Source organism: Salminus brasiliensis, chromosome 1 (assembly GCF_030463535.1).
Source record: "Salminus brasiliensis chromosome 1, fSalBra1.hap2, whole genome shotgun sequence".
NCBI lineage: Eukaryota > Metazoa > Chordata > Actinopteri > Characiformes > Bryconidae > Salminus > Salminus brasiliensis.
The window spans coordinates 19,594,107-19,608,943 of NC_132878.1; the positions used below are offsets into that span (position 1 = coordinate 19,594,107).

The 14,837-nt window shown below is 37.9% G+C and overlaps 1 protein-coding gene across 1 annotated transcript; it reads left to right on the forward strand.

The window, feature by feature from the left end:
- The first annotated feature begins 1,088 nt into the window (after positions 1–1,088).
- LOC140550243 (protein CutA homolog) lies at positions 1,089–12,413 on the forward strand. Its single transcript, XM_072674095.1, has 6 exons — positions 1,089–1,403; positions 4,901–5,049; positions 9,609–9,668; positions 10,918–10,963; positions 11,118–11,167; positions 11,481–12,413. The coding sequence occupies exons 1-6, from the start codon at positions 1,299–1,301 to the stop codon at positions 11,581–11,583; spliced, it is 513 nt and encodes a 170-aa protein (XP_072530196.1). The 5' UTR covers positions 1,089–1,298; the 3' UTR covers positions 11,584–12,413.
- Positions 12,414–14,837: the final 2,424 nt, after the last annotated feature.

Genomic DNA, 14,837 nt, shown 5'->3' on the forward strand with positions numbered 1-14,837 from the left:
AAATTCTAGTAGAAGACAGTGACAGTTTTAATACCCTTGATTTTGAAAAAAAAAACAATGAATGAACAGGTGTCCCAATACTTCTGTCCATTGTATGTGTACCGAAGTAACAAAAAAGTGAGATCTTCTTAATATGTCAATTTTAATGTTTTAAGCAATATTTTAAAATATGTTAAGCTAGGGTGACCATACATCCTCTTTTTTCTTTTACATGTTCTGTAGTTTTTACTTTTTAATTCCCATAGTTCCAAAAACACAGGAACTTCAAATGTCCAAATGTCCAAATGTCCACTACCTTCCTTTAATGTTATTTGAGTTAATATTGACCTTTTCTTTTGTCTGATAACATTCAGTAATAAGTAATGGCAGATTACCTCTGCTTTTCAACCGAATGACAGTGGAAAATGCGGTGCACCTCGTTGCAAGGATGCAAGACTTGCCCTGCATACTGCAAGCAAGTCTCCATGTGAATGTCTTCAAAGTGCATGCTCATATAGGCCTACCCTACACATATCTACACAACCACTTCCTCGTTCTTCACCTGCATGTTTCACAGAGTATATTTCCATGCCCAAAGAGAACGTCAAAAAAGGCAGACAACAGGATGTTAATTGTAGGAGCATTAATCAAGAATCTAGAAACACAACCTGTAGCAATTAAGTAGGTGAGCATAACAACACTTTTCTCGGACACAGAAAACATATTTCTGATGATATTTTATTATGTTCTACATTTTTTTAGTGAGGGAAATCACATATTGCACCTTTAAGGGTCATTTAAAGGCTGATTTTAGTATTCGAAAAACAAAAACTCTAAACTTAAAGTATAAATTACAGATATTTTTTAATTTCAAACCAGTCAGAAATGCATTTTATCTCTCCCCTTGTCTTCCACAAACATTTGAGCATTTTGGGCTTTTTTATTGCAACCCCCCACACAAGCCGCCTGCTGAAGAGCAGCACTTTAGTTTATCACTGAAATCCGCTTAGACTCTCCGCTTCTGATTGGACGCTGGAGCAGCCTGGGCACGAGCCGCGCCAGTCAGCGCTAACCTGCTGACTAGCCCTCATCCTCCAGCGTCCGAAACCTGTCAACCCGTCAGTGTGTCCGGCAGACAGGAGGAGCACACTGTGACATGACCGTGATACCGTGGTAAACCCTGGAGTCTAAACTGATGAAGTGCCATAGGAGACAGTGGTGAAGGACCTTCGTGAGGTTCAGGCTCGAGAGCTGGCACTGAGGGAGCGGGGTGAGCCGCAGCGCTATGTGAGGAAGTGCTCTGAAAGGGTGGTTTCAGGATGAAAGTGACTGAGGGGGACAAACCGGACTGGGTTTATCAGCGTTGTCACAAGGATACGATGTCAAAGAGCTTTTCAAAGTCGCGACTTTGGCTCATTTTTGGGGTAAGTCAGATGGTGTCGTGTAGTAAGCTGTAAATAGAGGTAGCTATTTATTTATCCGCTTCTTCTTCCAAATGCCCGGTCCACCTTAAATAGTGAAGGCACCAGAATATAGAGCTAGCTAGCTACCTGCTGCACTATTTAAGGTGGACCGGAATATTGGAGCGCGGATGTAGCCTCGGTTTCGTGGAGAAAGCCTGAGGCAAAGTTGGTGCGCTGTTCACTGCATATTCCGACTTTTCTCTTCGGTTTCTCTTGAATTAAACATCCAAAACTGTTCACTCTGCACTGTTCACTTCTCGGTAGACCAGATAATAAGCTCTAATTCAACGTATTTCTAGCTAAATGTCTCTTATAGATAAGATAAACGCCGCTTGGTTCAGTGAGGGACTAGCGGAGGGATACATTCATACACTTTTAAAAGTTGTAGCTAGCTATAGGTTTATTGCTGCTACGTGTAGTCTGATTTACAGATAACATAATTTGTATGGGACCAAGTAAAGAGAAAAAAAAAACTGGTAGCTAACACCAAGTAAACCTGGTGGTTATTTGTTAGCTAGTTAAATAAACGCTGTGTCGTGACCGTTGGCGCTAGCTATCTATACTCACACGCTTGTGTATATACGCCATTAAACGACAGTAGTTCCGCTCACGCAAGCTGATTGGTTGAGACGCGTTCTAATACTGTATCACTCCGCTGAACGCCGTTGCTAGCTATATACAGTGCTAGCTAACAAGCCCAGAAGTAGCGTAGCTAGCTAACTGCCCTGAGGAAAACAAAGCAAGAATGACCTCAAACGAGACTAAAAGGACTAGGACAGAAATACACAACAACAAAAACACAAACGGATAATTAGAAAAGGTAAGTGGGGAGTTTAATGAGTTGGCCTGTGTAAGGAGCAGCAGGCTGTGCAGTGAGTGGAGTTAGTTAGCTAGCTACTGTGATGTAGCAACAAGCTGCTTGCTAGGGAACTAACTAACTACCCTCTTAATTTGGGGGAAGGAAACACTTAACATGACATTAAACATTAAAACTTATTAAATACTTAAAAAAAAATCTTCACGGCTCCATTTATTTATTTATTTATTTATTTATTTAATTTATTTCCACTGTTGTTTAAAAGCAAGAGAACACCGACGGTTGTGTTATCGTGAGATAGCATGGCAGTGATGAAGCAGACATGAGCCGAAGCCATTAGAGGTAGCTTGTAGTGCAGACTCCCAAACGTCTGGGGAATTTACCCCCCTTTAACTGTACTCTCAAACTTGTATTAAGACCTGTACTTGTATTAGCTGTACTTGCAAACTCGAAGCTTATATTAATAAGACAGACTGTTTATTCAGTGTTGTAGCTAAATGCCCCTCACCTCAGTTTTAATAAATATTTTTCATGATGAATCATTAGTTTGGCTGTTAGAGCTACAGATACATATATAAAGTCACACAGACCTTCAAAAAAAATAATAATCACTTGATTTTGAATCAATATGTATGCTGTACCTTATTACCATTAGCTCGATACACAGACAGAAAATGACTTGACAAAGAAAGGCATGAAAGGCTGAAAGTTAGTGTTCGTATAAGTCTAATAATACACACTTTGTGGCATTTATTTTTTTATGGCATTTAAAGTAAATCTAGAGCTGTTTTAGATTATCACAGTGACCTCTGTCCTCTTCTGTAGAGAGAGAGATACGGTTTCTGAGCTAGGGTATTTTTAATGTGTTGTATTTCCTGTTCTGTATTTAAATATGAATGTGTGTGTGTGTGTGTGTGTGTGTATGTACAGTATATTGCCAAAAGTGTTTGCTCACCTGCCTTCGCACACATAGACACCATAATACCCTATATGCTATAATTCATAGGGTTTAATATGATGTCGGACCACCCTTTGCAGCTATAACAGCTTCAACTCTTCTAGGAAGGCTTTCCACAAGGTTTAGGAGTTTAGTGTTTATGGGAATTTTTGACCATTCTTCCAGAAGCGCATTTGTGAGGTCAGACACTGATGCTGGACAAGAAGGCCTGACTCGTAGTCTCCGCTCTAATTCATCCTAAAGGTGTTCTGTCGGGTTGAGGTCAGGACTCAAGTTCTTCTACACCAAACTTTCTCATCCATGTCTTTATGGACCTTGCTTTGTGCACTGGTGCGCAGTCATGTTTGAACAGAAAGGGGCCGTCCCCAAACTGTTCCTGCAAAGCTGGGAGCATGAAATTGACCAAAATCTCTTGGTTCCTTTCACTGGAACTGAGAAGTCGAATCCAACTCCTGAAAAACAACCCCACACCATAATCCCCTCTCCACCAAACTTTACATTTGGAACAATGCAGTCAGACAAGTACTTTTTTTTTTTTTTTTTTTTTCTGGCAACTGCCAAACTCATCCAATCGCATTGCCAGGTGAAGAAGTGTGATTGGTCACTCCAGGTAACACGTCTCCACTTCTCTAGAGTGTAGTGGCTGCATGTTTTACACCACTGCATCCGAGGCTTGGATGCAGCTGCTCGGTCGTTGAAACCCATTCCACGTCTATTTGGCGACCTCTGCGCACAATGCACCTCAGCATCCGCTGACCTCGCTCTGTCATTTTATGTTGTATATCACTTTGTGGCTGAGTTGCTGTTGTTCCCATCTATCTATCTATCTATCTATCTATACATCTATATTGCATTAATGTCGTGGCCAAGAAAAATACAAGGGGTTCTAATATTGCCTAGATATTTAGATATTAAGATATGTCTTGTAGAATCAAATCAGTAAGTTTGACATGTTATTACGTGCAATTTTAAATGTATTGATTAATGAAAAGTAATTATTTTATTATTTTTGGTAATTTGTTAGCGTTCTTTGCAGATGCACATGATCCCAAACCAAACCAAAAACATGCTTTTAAGTGTCACTTGGTTTAGAATTGATTGTGTAAAAATGAATTACAGGCTGCTTTAGTACAAAAACCACACAAATGTCATAAAAACAATAAAGATACAACATACAAGTCCTTTAAATGCCAAGGGCCTGCATTTAAGTTAATTGCCCTCATAGCCCGCCTAACATTTTAAAATACTGCTGCACTAGTTACTGAATAATGCATAGTAGTTCCTGAAGAAGAATTTCACGTGCTGAGAGGTTAAACACATGCATTTGTGTACAGGCTCTATTAGACAGCTCTGTTAGAAGGTTGCTATTGTTTGCAGAAGTATGTAGGGGGCTTACATTCCAGAGAGTTGACTGCACAGTGACCATCTTTGTGGTTTGGTCCTTCACCAAGTAGCTAATCACATGTGGAATTCTTTGTAATGTAAAATTGCAGCAGAATAGCCAGTAGTAGCTACCAAATGGACAAACAGCTGGTTGAAGTGAGGAGGTTTTGTTCCCTGTTCATGACATTTTATTTCTGCATCTCTACAGTTGGTTTACTTGATTAATTAAAAAATGTATTATTATTATTATTATTATTATTATTATTTTACTGCTCATATGTTTGGTATATTTTTCTTTAGACGATGATGATGACTGCCACTTTGTACCCAATGCTGAGGATGCTGGGGGTTCAGCTGTACTCTGCTCTGAGTGGGAGTTACATGCCTGGACACCACTCCATATTGCTCATCAACTGTCCTACTGAACAGACAGCTAAAGATATTGGCAGGTACACACACACACACACAAACCAAGCATATTGTCAATTTTTTTTACAGACAAATCTTCACTGTGCTAAACTAAACTGATAATCCGATGACTCTAAACCCACGTATAGCATAAATATAAGTATTTAGGCAAGTGCTGAATTCTGTAAATATATTTTGCAACTTTACTTACTATGCAGAAATTTAAATGATCAACCATTACATATGAACAAGATTGGAGGATGTCTTGCCAAAGTAGAACAAAAAATTTCAAACCCTATTTTAATTGAAATTTTAATGTAAATCAGTTGAAAGGTTTCATTCTAAGTCATTTTTGGAGCATTTATATTTGACAAAATGTAAAGGAGAGTTTTTTTTTGTTTTTTTCTGGGAATTTTCAAAGTTGGCAAATTTACCAGAGCAATTAAGGGGAATTAACAGGTAATTATGGGAATTATTGGTAATAAAATGGGAATATTCAAAGCTAAGAGAAACTTACATATAACAACATATAATTGGTAAAAATATGCTGAAGCATAATCTTGGCTAAAATAATTAAAAATGATACCAAAACAGTTGAATAACAAAGCTGCTCCTCAATCCCAGGCACATGGCACATTACACACTGAAGGGCTATTGAAACCACAGCCCCTGCATGCACTGCATTCCTCCATCACATGTACAGCATATGTCCAGATGATTTCTAGAAACCTCACACTCACCACTACTGAAAGCACAAATATGGACCAAAGGACTGCCTAAGTCCTCAGTTTTGACCAGGTTCATATTTTTAACAGTAATAGCATTGAAAATTAAAGCAGCTATTAAATCAAGGTGTAATCTCACAGTTGCTCGCTGTCTGGTAAATTTAGAACAGAACAGCATAGCCAAGCTACCTATATTTTTTGTGCCTATGACATAATCAAAACTCACAGATGTGGTTCCTGTGTGAGTTTGAGAAGATGAAAATCGTGTTTACTAGTGATACTAGTTTAACAAGGTAAGTGTTGCAGTGGCTCCCTTCAGTCGCTTCGCGTGTCCGTTGAATGTGTGGAGGAAACCAGTCAGAGTCAAAGTTCTTCTCAAAACACCAAGTTTATTCCAAACAGAAAACTTTCTGGAGATGTCAAGTCACAGCACAGTGTGAGTTGAGATCTAAAGTATGCAAATAACACCATACATTATATACCAGAGGATCCCGCCTTGGCTGCTTTCAGTGCCCTTCAATTCCATACCTTATACGGAGTTATTTGTCTCTCTTGTGCTATTTTAGCATGTTTTCAACTGTCTATGTATGTGTGGCGTGTATCTGCCTGCGGCCAAGGGGCTTCCTCTTTTGCTTACCCGCAACTGCTAAATTCTGCAAACCCAGTTTCTGCATCTGACTCCAGTGTGTTAAGGTGTCCTTTAAATTTATGTCTCTTTGTTAGTATTAAGCGATTTACTTTTAATGCGTGCTCTTAATGCTTAATGTTAATGCTTAATGTTCAATATTCCCATTTCAACATAAGGTACCGTGTCCGTTTAAAGAGAAAAGGTACTAAAGTTTGCAGATGTCCTGATATGGTCTGAACTGGTAGTAAGATCTCTTCCTGGATGAATGTATGATGCTGTTGATAGAGACTCAGTAGATTCAGGAGTTGGAAGTAAAAAGTAAAAACTTACATAGGATCTTAAGAGAAGCACTAAAACGTTAATAAGAATGTTCTTAAGTACATTTCTCCAAAAAATTCTCAAATGTTCTTAAGAAAGGCTTAAATATTTTTTTTTCTTAAGACTTTCGGAAGACACTTGGCCATTTGTAACAGTTTTTTATGCTGCATTTCACTGCTTATCATAAACGTGTGAACATTCATTTTTTTGAATATTTCAATATTTATTTGAATCCTTAATGTTGAGAGCAAGATGGGGGGGGACAGAATCAAACTAACTGTTTGGACATTTTCAGTTTACAAGAGCTACAGCTGAATTCAAGAAGGTGTCATATACCGAGGGGTGGGCGATAGAACTATTTTATCACATTGTAAATTTTGTTACTGTATTACACAATATCCTTTTATGAGCGTATTAAGGATATCGTCAGAGCCGTAGGAGCACTGACCAACTAGTCTTGTTTAATAGGATGAAGGATGAAGATGAGAAAAAAAAAAAAGTCACTGTACTTTGGAGAGTAGTTGTTTAAATCTGCAGCTACCGATGCATTTTGTCTGCATGACAAAATTCAACGATTAATATTGTTTATCTTGAAAATGCCTTTAAATATCTTTTTTTTTTTTTACCATATTACCTAGCCCCGCACAGACCTATTGGGCAAACACGCACTATCTTGGCCACTTTGGAGATCACTAAAAGTCAAAAGACATCCATTTAGTGTATTTTCACCTGCTCAGCTGAAACGCTACCCCCTTTGGAAAAATAACACAACTTGTGCCACTGTTAAGTCATACATAACCAGAGCACCAGTGATGTTTTTTTTAGCTCTTAAACTTGTTTAACATCATTTTAAAAATGTTAAAACTTGATTTTGACAATGGTGTTTCACCTTGTTGTGCAAAACATCTTACATCATACACTCGTGAGACGCAGTTTTTAAGAAACTTAAACTTACAGCTAAGAAGAGGTTTCAGCGGCATGTAAATGAGACGAGAGAGTGTGTTTGTGTGTAAATTATTATAGTGAATTCAGCTACATTAAGGGGCCCCATTACTGACCTATGTAGTAATCTTAAAAAAAGAATGTATTTGCAATAGAATTGGACGCTGAAGAGCAGCCACACCTGAGACTTAGATGCTGAGTATTGACTAGAGGGGCATAAACCCCCACCCTCAGTGGACCGGTGTTCTCTGGAGTGATTGAGCTCAGTCCAAGCTCATTGAGACAATCTTGAGTAACATTTGTGTTGCAAAACATCAAACTTCAGCATTTGACCTCAGTACTGCTCTTTAGGCTAAATGCAGTCAACCCCTGCATCAACACATGCACACAGTCCTAGTGTAGAACACCTTTGACTTCAGAAGAAACAGTTGAGTACCATATTTCAAAGCTTTTTAAATACTTCTCAGTTTTGTTACAGCAATCTGCAGCCATTTTTCTTTTCTAAGGAACTGCCTAGTGCTCTGAACATTACATACATAATGTCTGTAAAGCAGGAGGAGGGCAAGGCGTTTTCAGGTAGCCATTTTCTCAGTTCATAATGTAAACACAAAAGACCTTCAAAAAGATTTATTTAGGAAATTCTAGAGTGATGCACAAATTCACAAATATGTCCGGCACAAATATGACCTTATGGGAAGCCATCAGAAGAAAACCTGTTTGTCAGTTTGATTGTCAAATAACTCTGGTTCCACACCAGATGTTTCGTATAAAAAAGGTCCCTTTATTTCACAATCAACACAAACAAACTGAAAGCATACTTGGAAGAATGCTTTCAGTTTCACAATGAGACTTGCTGTTACTGACCACTCACACTGGATCGGGAGAGCCCATCGATCCTGGTAGGAGACAGCTGTCCCAGTAAACCACCGAGCTGGACCTGCAGTTCCACTTAGCCGACTCTCACCAGAAAAAGGGTAACCCCGTCCTTTATATCTTTAATTAAACGAAGAACTGTGCATGGGGGACCAGGGCCAACCACTCCCGCCAGGCACAGCCTTCCACTATCACTCGTTAATTCCAATGGTTTCGCAACCGCATCCTCATGAAAAACAAGTTAAGTAATTGCATAAACGTGAGTTTGCAGTATAACATAACCCGTGACTTAAAACAGTTATAATAAAGCTGATTCAGCATATTGCCCATACATTATGACCAGCAAGCATACCTTTAATATAAGGTGAACATGGACACATTATATCCTTATATTCGGATATGTAGACCATATTAGTGTGGTTCCGCAGTGCTCTGCACCACTTCATAATGCCTTTCATAGTACAAACACCTTTGCAGCCTATCCAGAGGAGTAGGCCTCTTAGTGGTTACAGCCCATAACCGAACAGTGAGTTGCTCATACAATACAGTGTGCACTAACTGGACGGAGTGTACCGTAAGGCGGTGCCTGGGCTTCCGCAGGGCAGAATTCATTCTTATTACACCCATCCTGTGTCCTCGCCACAAAGTATGGCTTTAGAGATTTCCATAAGAACATTTAAACAAGCCTGATGCATTTTTGAAACAAGTCCAGCGGACTGATTAGGTTAAAATCGAACATTGCCACAATGAGCAAAGGTATATTAGGAGTAAAAAGGTTTCATGAAAAGAACACATCTTCACCTGCTTAGCATGAGGGTAAGTTGTTCATGTTGGCAGTGTCTGACAGTATTGCATACCATGTCCCTAAAAGACAGACCTATATCATTTTTTGCTGAATGTATTTTGCTTCTCTTTTTTTATTTTCATTTCAATCTGTCTAGTTTGGTTGTGTTGCTATTTCTTTTACTTTTATTTGCTCTTAAGTCTTACTTTAAGCAAAAAGGGTTGTATATTGTTCTTAAAAAATGTTTTGATTTATTGTTAGCACTATTCGCTGCATAAGGAAAAATGTTAATATGCAAAACTTCTCATGGTCTCTCTCCCTCTCCCTCAGACATATCATGGAGAAAAGGATGGCAGCATGTGTGAATATTCTTCCTCGCACTTCCACCATGTGAGAATAGTGACTTTGACCTTTCACTCATAAGCCCTCGCTCAGGCATGTCGTCAGTTTGTCAGTACACAGTAAGAATGAACTTTAGACATTTAGTGGAAGTTTCCCCAAGGCCAGCACTGCAATAGGAAACCTTGTTATGTATTAACTACTGATCTGCTGGCTTTTGGAGCACTACCTCTTCACAGGGCTTTTCATTCACTGCCTGGATTTTAACCTGACGTTCTAGCAATCCATTTTAAACATTGTGTAATAAGATCACCTTCTGGAATTATCTATATCAGCTGGCCGATAGTAGTGGCCAAAATGGACGACCCAGTTTTGGGGAAAAAATGAGAACTGATGGAAAAAAAAGAGATACCCAACCCAACAACAGTGCTACCAAATGAATATCAGTGTTATCAGTGTCCACTATTTATTTGTCTATCTAATCAGAACTGATATGTTTCATAGATATGTTTCATTCAATTCATAGGTGTGTGAAGTGACAGTTCTTAGAGTCAGTAGCTGTCATTCTGTCATTTAAAATACCTGAGTTTATTTCTAAAATCAAAATATACATTTACAATGGGAACATGCGCTTGTAGTGCATCAGTGTACTAAAGCTGCACTTAATTTCACAACCTAGAAATTAAGCCTAAACTCAAGCACAGGACAAAAGAGGAAATTAAGATTTGTTTTTTACATGATACCAGTCCTAATGAACGTCATCATCATCCTAATGACAGTCGTAATGAAATCATTTGGTTTCAGCCTGTATTTTGGTGTCGTCCCGAAAGACTGAGATTAATGAGATTAAAACATGTGGTCCATGAATAATTATCAATGGTCATTACATTAACATACATTAACAATTATATGCCAATTTAAAGGCACTTTCAAAACTGATTATCTCCTTCATTATGAACTTTTCCAAACTGTTCTCGATTGTATCCCACTACTTACTGAATGAAACCAGATAGGAAAGGAATGATTTTGGCACAGCCCTACTTTTGCAAAATGTATTCATTTTTTTTCTGGTGCGAAAAACTTTGAAATTGCATGTCATGTGTAGTTTTAGATGTGCAACCTTTTTTATGCTGTGAATTTGTCACATTTGGTGTAAAAAATACTTTACAAATAATCTGACATTCATAGTTTTGCGAGAGCAATTATATTTTGATATTTGATTGTATAACGTTTTTCAATTAGTTTTCCCACTGCTTTGTGTTTTTTGCAAATCTACAAATGTATTGTTGGTGTTTATCAGGTACTACTGGAAAGGACAGATTCAAGATGCTTCGGAAGTACTGCTGGTTTGTGGACTTTCTTCATGAAAAGCTTGCTTATTAGAAATGTTGAAGTCATGAAACTGTATTTAAAGTCAGAAAACCCTATATAACAGTGTAGTATCACATTTACATTAACAAAAAAATATTACATGGAGTATAATGAGTGTTTCTCTTCTAGCTGGTGAGGACCAGAACATCTCTTATTCAGAGACTCACTGAGAATGTAATGTAAGTCAATGTCCTGCCATCATATATCCCACGACATACACCAATCTGCCATGACATTAGTACCACTGACAGCTAAAGTGAAAAACATTGATTATCTTCATCTACAGTGATGTATTGATGTACAGCCAAATTGTGATGGCTAGATGACTGGGCCACAACATCAGACAGATCTTTTTGGGTCGAATGGTCAGATGTTGGGACCTACCCAATATTGGGCACTGTTACTAGATGGTACTAATGTTATGATGGATCAGTGTATATGACAACTAAAAAAGTACTGTGGTGTGTGATGTGTTTCTGTGTTCTTCTCTAGAGCTGTGCATCCATATGAAATTCCAGAAATCCTCAGTTTTCCCATTGAAGATGGAAGTATGTCCTACTTAAAATGGATGGACGATGCAGTTCCTGATGTATGACCAGTCCAGGTCCAGTCTGGTGAAGATGCACTTAATATTCGATTCTGGACCATACAGGTATTCTGGACCATACACAAAGCATGGACCAAAAAGAGAGAAGTAGACACTTTAGTAGAGGTTTAAAAGCGTTGTAAAACCAACTTAGCACTGAAATCAAAACGCTATACTGTATTCCTGCCTAGGCGAACTAACTCTGGGATATGGAGGTTTGATGTCTCTCCTGCACGATTATTTTATATCAGACAAGAGCCTGACCAAAACCTTGAGTCAAATTTTGATCTTTTTAGTAAAGTAATGAAATTGTTTAAATTCTAATATTGAAAAGTACTCCTTTTAGTTTGCTGCTGTCACTGTAATCAGCAGACTATGCTATGCAAAGTGAGGAGAAAACATAACAGATGGCAACAGCATAAGTGACCGTGTGTAAAACACTGAGGAAACACAGGGATTGTATACACAGGCTAGATATCAGGCATGATTAAATGCATTACACTCAACAACTGGGACCATGGTCATGCCAACCTTGAGCGCCTATCTTTCCCACCTTCTTATTAAAACTGGCTGTCGAAAGAATGTTCCAAATTATTTAATGCTAAGTTTGATTGCACATGATTCATATGGGATTGGTAATTCAGATGATTGTTCAGGCAGTCAGGTGGTAGAAATTGTGCTACAGGTCTCAACTAATTCTTCACTCCTAGTAACACAATATGCAGTAAAACAAGTTGTGAAAATGTTGCCAAAGTTTGGACAGTGTTTTTACATGCAACTAGTGACTTGAAACACAAAAGCACTCTGACTGTTAGAATAAATAAATACTTCTAATTAAACCTGTATTTGTGTTTATTGGATGGCATGTTTAACATTACCGTAAAAGTACCTCTAACTGTAATTTCAAACAGTAAAAAATCTGATTAATAAGCTGTAGTTATTTTGAGTAACATTTGTTTTGTCTTACAACTGCTAATAATTGTACAGGAGTATCTCTCAGCTTTTCACCTTGTTAAGATTGTGAAGATGAATGAATATGCATGGACTCCCAGACTCTAAACCCTACACCTTTCCTATGCATATTGTGCTTTTGTGAACTAAGCTACAACATTGGCAAAAATTATTTGAACAGACTAGAGCAGATGAGATGAAATCAATATCCTGTTGAAAACTGCTCCATTTGTTACCCAGTCTATCTTAAACAATCACTGCTAGCTTTTATCTGCAAAGTGTTGCTAGCATTTAAATTTAATGTGAGAAGCTAAGGAGAACTGCCACGTAATGTCTTTCGAGTTGGTCAGATGCTGGAGGGCTAGAGTTAAAAACTAATGGGTTCTTTTTTTATTTGTAAATAGAATAAAGTATCTTTATTATTATCTAACTATTTCCAACTCCAATTCTAGGACCTTTTAATAGTGTCTTGGACATTCATAATGTCAATTAGTGTGAACCACTTGAGCTGGTGGGTTCACCAAACACTCAGTACTCCATACCTTATTGTTCCGCAGAATTCTGTAAAGTTTCAGTAAACTTTTGCTGAATCACTGATTTTAAGCTTTTTTTAATTCAAGATTTAAAATATGTCACAAAGGGTATGTGAGCACATTAGGGGCATCCCTCCCAGTATATGTGAATTGTCTTAAATAGTTGCATAACATCTAATAAAATACACTCTCTGATAATGAACCTATACAATCTTGAAGAAGCTACTCAAGAGACAGAGAAGCTCCCTTAAAGGATTATCCATATGTGGTTGTGGTCAAATGTTTACAAACACTGTACATGAATTTCATGGCAATATTGGGCTTTTAATGAGCGTCATTATCAGTACAGTCAGAATTATACACACAATAGCCCTGTTATTTGTTTAAATGTTTTTGAGCAAGTTGCACCTTGACCAGACACTTTTGGTTGGCAGAATTCAGATTAGAAGTTTGACCTCTCTTTTTGGCAGAATTTGTAGAGTTCAACAAAAATTCCTGGTTTCCTGGTACAGACATAACTTTACTGTACTGGGACCATGGCAAAGTGGTGACACCTCCTGATAACTTGCTCTTGCATACAATAATTTGAACTGATGATGTTGTTTAAAAGCGACTTCAGGGATGTTTGTACATCTACAGTCATCCTTCCCAAATCGGCAGACTTTCCATTGCGCTGCGTTGGGCCAGTGACCCAATGATGCTGCTGAACAAATCCTTTTATAAGGGCACTAAGAAGCCACCAGCTGTAGCCAACCATGATCAAAAACAGGAAGCAAAGAGGCCTTGGTTAGACATTTTGGAACTTGAACCACTGAATTAATAATCAAAGTGGGTGTATATGCATATATATATATATATATATATGTTTAAAGTGTTGATTTCTGTGTTAAAACTTATGCACCACATTTATAGTTTTTTTTCTATTAAAAATGTATGTTGTACACTTATTCTGTTTCAGAAAAAGAACAGTTAAGCTTAATATTGCCATGACCTTCATATCCATGATGAGTGTATGTAAACCACCGACCATACTGCATGTCGCAAGCTCTTGCACTGCAAAGTATTCAAATGACCGAGTGGCTTTGTGTTTTTGATGTGTGATGTCTGTCCATGCAGCAACAGACTGTTCTTTATTTTCATGAACCTGGACTTATGAGCAGACAATAGAAATGCCTATGTGGGGAAGTGGCTTTGTGTCTGGGGGATTTAGTGCTATCCAAGCATAACGTTGCGACAGATGCAGTGACCTCACATCAGTGCACAAAGTTTAACAGCATGGAAGCAAAACTAGTGATGTTTTTCAGCTCACCAGCTAAAGTTTAAGTGGCATTCATGAGAAGACTTTGAGCTCAAGATCTGTAATATAAGAATCCGCTGAGAAGTTAATGGGTCTGTCTTTTTGTTTATTATTTTTACGTTTGCTTTTGAATGAAACCTTTTCTCCTCATATTTAGCATTCGCACCATGAACAGATTACACATTATAAAACAGTGTAGTTTCAAGCTGCACTGCATGCATTGGCAGACCAGTTGGAAATGAAGTTATGCGTATTAGGTATTATGTGTTTATTTTTGTAGATGAAACTGAATAATATGACCACCGTTTCATAATTGTTTTTTCAGCATCAATTTCAATTTTGACTAAATATTTCCAGACCGAATAAAATCTTTTTTTAATGATGTGTAATTAATGTAATTAGTATAATTACCAAATCACTGAAATCTGGTATGACACGAAGTACGCTGCTGAAATTTCATAAATATTTATTTCATATCAATG